The 6,498-nt window shown below is 41.1% G+C and overlaps 1 protein-coding gene across 3 annotated transcripts in view; it reads right to left on the bottom strand.

Annotated features, from left to right (window-relative positions):
- Positions 1 to 6,446, bottom strand: part of UCP1 (uncoupling protein 1 (mitochondrial, proton carrier)) — a 12,461-nt gene extending 6,015 nt beyond the window's left edge. Inside the window, exons 1-4 of one of the 3 annotated variants that reach the window (XM_008573275.1) lie at positions 6,321 to 6,446; positions 5,457 to 5,655; positions 4,357 to 4,362; positions 62 to 256 (exon numbers count right to left, since the gene is read on the bottom strand). In XM_008573275.1, the coding sequence (XP_008571497.1) occupies positions 62 to 256; positions 4,357 to 4,362; positions 5,457 to 5,655; positions 6,321 to 6,446 (526 nt within the window). Of the gene's footprint in view, positions 1 to 61; positions 257 to 3,575; positions 3,582 to 4,356; positions 4,363 to 5,456; positions 5,656 to 6,320 lie in introns of all 3 variants that reach the window. The other 2 variants (XM_008573276.1, XM_008573274.1) reach the window with 2 other exon arrangements.
- Positions 6,447 to 6,498: the final 52 nt, after the last annotated feature.

Genomic DNA, 6,498 nt, shown 5'->3' with positions numbered 1-6,498 from the left:
AAAAAAAAAAAAAAAAAAAAAAAAAAAAAAAAAAAAAAAAATCCACCTAGAAGTTAGTTACCCTTCCAAAGTCCAGTCAAGCCTTCTGTTGTTGCTATAATTCTGTAGGCATTGTAAGTCCCAGTGTAGCGAGGTTGGGGACCATGTAAATGGCTCTGCGCTTGAAGTCTGACTTTCACAACCTCTGTGGGTTGACCGATGAATACCGCCACTCCTCCAGTAGTTAAGCCAGCCAAGATCTTGCTTCCTAAAGTCGCTGTTGTCATCCAGAGAGAAAAAAATATTTATTGAGAAAAAAATTTAAGATCCAGAATGCATTCGTGTGTCTTTTTAATTTATAGTGGTTAGTATTTTTGTATTCTTATATTTTTTCTACTTCCCTAATGCTTGTCCATGTGTTCATTATGTTCTAAAATATATCAAATCACAGTGGGGTAGAAAACTTCAGTTTCTGAAATTTTAGAAAAATAAAGACTTTAAAGGAAAAAGGAAAACATGATGTTTTCTTCTCAGGGTTTAGCTTAGTGCTTTCCTATTTCCTTTTCTCTTTTTCGATATTTCCCAACTGTGAGGAGGCACCAGTCACCAATGAATGCTTCATCTTCCTCTCATCAGTGATAATGCTAATTATTGGACTTAGTGGTCTTAGCAAAAGCCCAGCGGACAAATTGCCCTAATATGGGACATCAAGTAGTGTTAGGACACAGCATGTGAAGGGGATAAAAATAAGAAGAAAGAAGATAAGAAAGTGATTTTTGTTTTAAAACTTTGAAAAATTAGCTTATGTTGCTCAAAATAGATATTTAACACAAATTGTCTTGAAGCCCAGTGTTTGTTCCTATAATTAAACATAAAGTTATGGTTCAACAACACTTACTCATCAAGGACATTCTCAGTCCTTAGCAACAATTTATTGTGCAGTTTTAATTAGCTAGAAGAGAGGATTTTGAATGTTTCCAACACAATGCAATGATAAATGTTTAAGGTTCTAGAAAAAAAAATCAATGGTTGCCAGGGTTTCAGGGGATGAGAGAGGGAGGGAAGGAAGGATGGAGTGATGGAGGGATGGATGGTTGAATAGGTGGAACACAGAAGGCTTTGGGGGCAACAAAACTATTCTGTATGGTTGCGTAATGGTGAATTCAAGACATAATGTATTTGGTAAACCCCATAGGATTGTAGAATACAAGGCAGGAACCCTAATGTAAAATTAAGTTAATAATAATATATCAATACTGATTCATAATTGTAACAAATGTACCATCCCAATGTAACGTATCAATAATAGCAGAAACTGTATGTGTAGGTGTGGGGAGGGTAGAGGAACTATTTGTAAAAATAAATAACTTACTCAAGGACTTCCTCAGTATCTCTAATTCTGTTTCCTAATCTTTAGAATAGGGATAATAATACCTACGTCATAGAGTTGTTGTCTGAGTTAAAATAATATTCAGAAAGCACTTAACACACTGTCTGGCACAAAGGAAATACACAAAACTGGTAGCAATTATTTCCATTACTATATGAGAGTACGTTTTTCTCATCATGCTCAGCCAGGAGCTGCGCATATAATAGATAACTGTCTTTTAATATGCAATGTTGTATAATTACAATTTTTTGCCTTCATTTTTGGCCACATATATAAGCTTATCTTGGTGCAGTCATCCTATCCTCCAGTCTCCGACCCTCCAATCCCCTCTCCATTTCCCAAACTCCTTGCGAGAGATACTGTTTTCTTTGTCTTCACTTCCACAGCCCATTTCCTTCTTTTTTTTAAAAAAAGTTAAATTATTTATTTATTTATTTATTAATGTTGTTTGTGGTTTCACATATTTCTTTTCTTTTTTTTTTTAACTTTATTTTATTTTATCAATGTACAATGTGGTTGATTTTTGTGGCCCATTACCAAATCCTCCCTCCCTCCTCTCCCTACTCCCTTCGAACAACTTCATATCTGTTCACTTGTCTTAACAACTTCAAGGAATTGTGATTGTTGTGTCTTCTTCCCTCTCCCACCCCCAGTTTATTTGTGTATTTATTTATTTATTTTTAGCTCCCACAAATAAGTGAGAACATGTGGTATTTCTCTTTCTGTGCCTGACTTGTTTCGCTTAATATAATTTTCTCTAAGTCCCTCCATGTTGTTGCAAATGGCAGTATTTCATTCTTTTTTATAGCAGAGTAGTATTCCATTGTGTAGATATACTGCAGTTTCCTTATCCACTCATCTGATGATGGACATTTGGGCTGGTTCCGACTCTTGCATTGCAGCACTATTTACCATAGCCATTTCCTTATTAATCCTTTACAGTCTTGCTTCTACCCCAATACTTCACTGAAAATATTTTTGCTAGGAAACCAGTGAACTTCTGTGTGTCAGGTACGATGATCCCTTCTCAGCCTGTTTCACGCAGATCTCTCTCCTCTGTTTGACCCTATTGATGATAGTCCCTGTGACTTCCTGGAATCTAGCCACACCTTTCTCCCAAGCTCATGTGCCTACTGGACATCACCTGTTCGCATGTCCTAGAACAAATTTCTTATCTTCCCTCTTAGACAGTTTCTACATTCCCTTCCTCAGTAAATGGTATATTTAGCCAGAAACTTGAAAGTCATCTTATTACTACCTTTCCCTTATGCCTTACTTCCAGTTGCTCACCAGGTTTAGTCAATTCTACTTTCTAAATCCTTCTTTTTTAAAAAAATAATAATAATGACATATTTGTTAAACCCTTACCTTGTTCCAGACTCTGTGCTAAGCATTTTTAATTGATCCTATGTATTGTGAATATTTTATTTGACTTTGGTATGTCTTTAATTCTTATTTAAATATTATTTTTTCTTAAAAACCTATAGAGGCTTTTAAGAAATTGTGATGAAATAAACCAATCTTTTTTGGTTTCTGTTTGCTTGCTTTAACACATAAAAAGTCTATGCCACTCTAAAATCAGATTAGCATTAACCTTTTTTTTTCCCCCTAGCTCCCAAAGAACTTTAAATAACTTAAAAAAATTTTTTTTTTAAATCCTTCTGATTGACCTCTCTTCTCCTCCCCTATTGCCAATGCTTCAGGACATACCCTGATCATTTGTTTCTATCTAACTTACCCCTTTCTCACCGTTTTTCTATACATACTCTGTACTACTACAAAAGTGATCCTTTGAAAATATAAATTATTTATGCCACTGTCCTGCTTAACATTTTTCAATGACTTCCCATCACTGTAAGAATAAAATGCAAGCACCTTAGCATGGCCTGCAAGGCCTTTTGTGACCTGGCTCCTTCCCGACTTTCTGGCTTCATCTCTCCCTCCTCGCCACATGTCTTCCTTCTATGCTCTGTATATTCTCACCACTCCTCTCTGAGCCTTTGTACATGACCTTCACTCTACTTGGAAGGTCTTTTCTCACTATTTTGCCTGTATTAGACCTACTGGTCCTTCAGGACTTCGAGATTCAGATATTAACTCTTCAGGAAAATCTTGCATGACCATGCTCACAGCAAGATTAAATATTCCGCTTCATTGTGCCCAAGATCCTGTAATTACTTATAACGCAGCACGTGTCATGGTATACAGTCATCTATTAACTTCTCCCCACACACCTTATACTCAGAACTGTAAGTTCCTGCATGGAGAGATGTCTGTCATGTGTACATCACATGGCATTTCAATAAAGCTTACTAAATGAACTGAATAGGCGTAACAGAGAATACTGCCAAATTCTGTCTCATTAATTTGGTGCCTAAAGTACCCAGAAATTGGTTAGAACAGTCAATCTGTGAAGAAACCTCCCTGAATGGGCAGCTTCATATTCTTTGTGTTTCTTCTCTTACTACATCTATAAACATGACAATGCAGTATTGATCTAGAAACATCCAAACTTAATCTTCACTTGAAAAGTATTGCATGGATAAATTTAACTTAGATATTTGTATAGAATTTATGAATTATCCCATCCCATAAAGTTATAGTATTCAAAGGTTATTCAAAGCAGAAAAGATTAAATCTACTGAGGTAGTCACTTAATATATTCATTTTACCATCAGCACATCTCCCTGGCTTGCTGCTTCATGTGAAAGTGCCTCTGATATTTACTAGCTGTGTAATTTTGTGCATGTTATTTAACTTGTCTGATATTCAGATAAAACTTTCTACTCACAGGATTGTATGGATTGATGATGGACAGAACCATGCAAAATGCAGAAGCAGTAGAGTGCAGTGGTTAGGAGCCCGGGTGAGAGGCCAGCCTGCTTGGGTTTGAATTCTGGCTCTGCCCCTTTCCAGCTGTGTGAACTTGGGCAAGTTATGAAACTGCTCTGTGCTCAGTTTCCCCATTTGCCAAAAGATAATAATACGAGCACCTTTCCACAGCACTTCAAACAGCACCTGGTTTATAGTAAGCACTCAAATAAATGCGAGCTACAGTAACAGGAACCTTTGGGATACACTGGCACTTGAGAAACACTGGTTTCCTTTTCTTCTTGCCTTAAACAAACTCACTACATCTTAAGTCCACTTTTTCTTCTCTGGGCTTCCCTAGCATTAGATTAGGAGGAACCTCTTAAGAGGAAATAAGCCATCTTAAACAAACTCACTACATCTTAAGTCCACTTTTTCTTCTCTGGGCTTCCCTAGCATTAGAGATTTTAGGAGGAACCTCTTAAGAGGAAATAAGCCATCCCGTCCTTTTAACTCTCCTCACAAAGCCTGGATTTCTTTTCTTCAAACTAAAGGTTTTCAAACGTTGTTGCAAACGTTTGTCCCAAAATGACAAGGGAAGCTTGTGAATACACACATTCTCTGGTCTCCTACCTGAGGATTCAGATTCAGAGGACCATGGTAGTCCTCATTTGGATTTTTAGCAACTCCAAAGATGTTTCTGACATACTTTGCTGTTTGGAGTTAAACACGATTTCACACCCATTCATATTCTCCAGATGGAGACTCAAATTAGGCACAGAACTTCCATGACTGAGTGCGTGGTTTTTACAAGTATAGACGGTCTGTAAAAAGTTGATTTTGTATGCTTCTTTTCCTTTCTAAGAAGAGTGCGCTAACATTGGGGGAAAGGGGAGAGTTTGAACATTGATGTATTCTGGCCAGTCTGTTCTGAAGACCACTACCCTGTGTGTGGCCCTTATTGCCGACCTGCCCCAGGGCTTCCTGCTCACCTTCCCTGCCTGCGCTGAAGAGCTCCTGGANACCCATTCATATTCTCCAGATGGAGACTCAAATTAGGCACAGAACTTCCATGACTGAGTGCGTGGTTTTTACAAGTATAGACGGTCTGTAAAAAGTTGATTTTGTATGCTTCTTTTCCTTTCTAAGAAGAGTGCGCTAACATTGGGGGAAAGGGGAGAGTTTGAACATTGATGTATTCTGGCCAGTCTGTTCTGAAGACCACTACCCTGTGTGTGGCCCTTATTGCCGACCTGCCCCAGGGCTTCCTGCTCACCTTCCCTGCCTGCGCTGAAGAGCTCCTGGACCGTGTCATAGAGGCCGATCCTAAGCGAGGCGAAGCTCATCTGCCTCTGGAGGCCGGCGGGCAGCCCGCTGTAGAGTTTCATTGGCCCTTCGGTTTTGGCCAGAGTGGTGATTGTGCCCAGGACACCTTTATACCTAACAGCACTGGAGGTCCGGCACTCGCCTTGGATCTGGAAATGGGAAAGGTGCAGGCCAGAGGTAAGTGAAGATAGAGTAAAGGGGGTCCTGCCTGGTGAGGAACAAACAAGTCTGGCATCGGCTGTCCTCTATGCAGGACGCTCAAGCCACAGTGTGCGTGTACATACACATGTGAGGGTCCTTCAAGAAGTTCGTGGACAAAGAGAATTAAAAGACAGCACGAAATTTTCCATGAACTTTTCGAAGTACCGGGTGCGGCGGGAAGAAGAGAAGCTACAATGCACATTTTGCACATCCTGTTTCCCCCCATGAACTCTCCAGAGTCCCTAAGGCGGTGAGATGGGAAGGTGCCCCTGCAAAGTCGAACAGCAGAGGGATAAGCCGCCAGGCTCGCAAGCTCGGCGGAGGCTGATCTGCTCAGTTCTTGGCGCACCCAGTGCACCCCGACTTTCGGCAGGCTGTGGCAGTAGCCACGGTCTACCCAGCATCCGTGGCCCTGGGTCCTACAGTGAGACCCAGAAGTTCCAGCTTCCCTAAAGCACTCAGTCCGGAGACAAAACCAAACTTTTTTAAGGTGGCCATCTGCTTCACCTAACTGAGAAGGGTGGTTAAATCAAAGCGGAGAATCAGAGGGACGCACACACAGATGTCCCCTCTCTGTCCCGAAGCCCCTCGCCACTCCCATCCGGCTCGCTACCTGTAGCCGGACTTTGGCCGTGTCCAGCGGGAAGGTGACCACGTCGGCCAAGCAGGCGGCCGCTCCAGCCGAGAAGATCTTGACCCCCATGGTCGGGTGCGCGTCCGAGGCTGTCGCGCCGGCCATCCTCCGGCGGACACGGGGCAGGCGCGGGCGCGGGACGACAGGGGCTGCAGCC

Source organism: Galeopterus variegatus, unplaced genomic scaffold (assembly GCF_000696425.1).
Source record: "Galeopterus variegatus unplaced genomic scaffold, G_variegatus-3.0.2 Scaffold897, whole genome shotgun sequence".
Lineage (NCBI taxonomy): Eukaryota > Metazoa > Chordata > Mammalia > Dermoptera > Cynocephalidae > Galeopterus > Galeopterus variegatus.
Note: the sequence above shows the minus strand (reverse complement) of the source record. Positions and strands in the feature narration are given on the sequence as shown.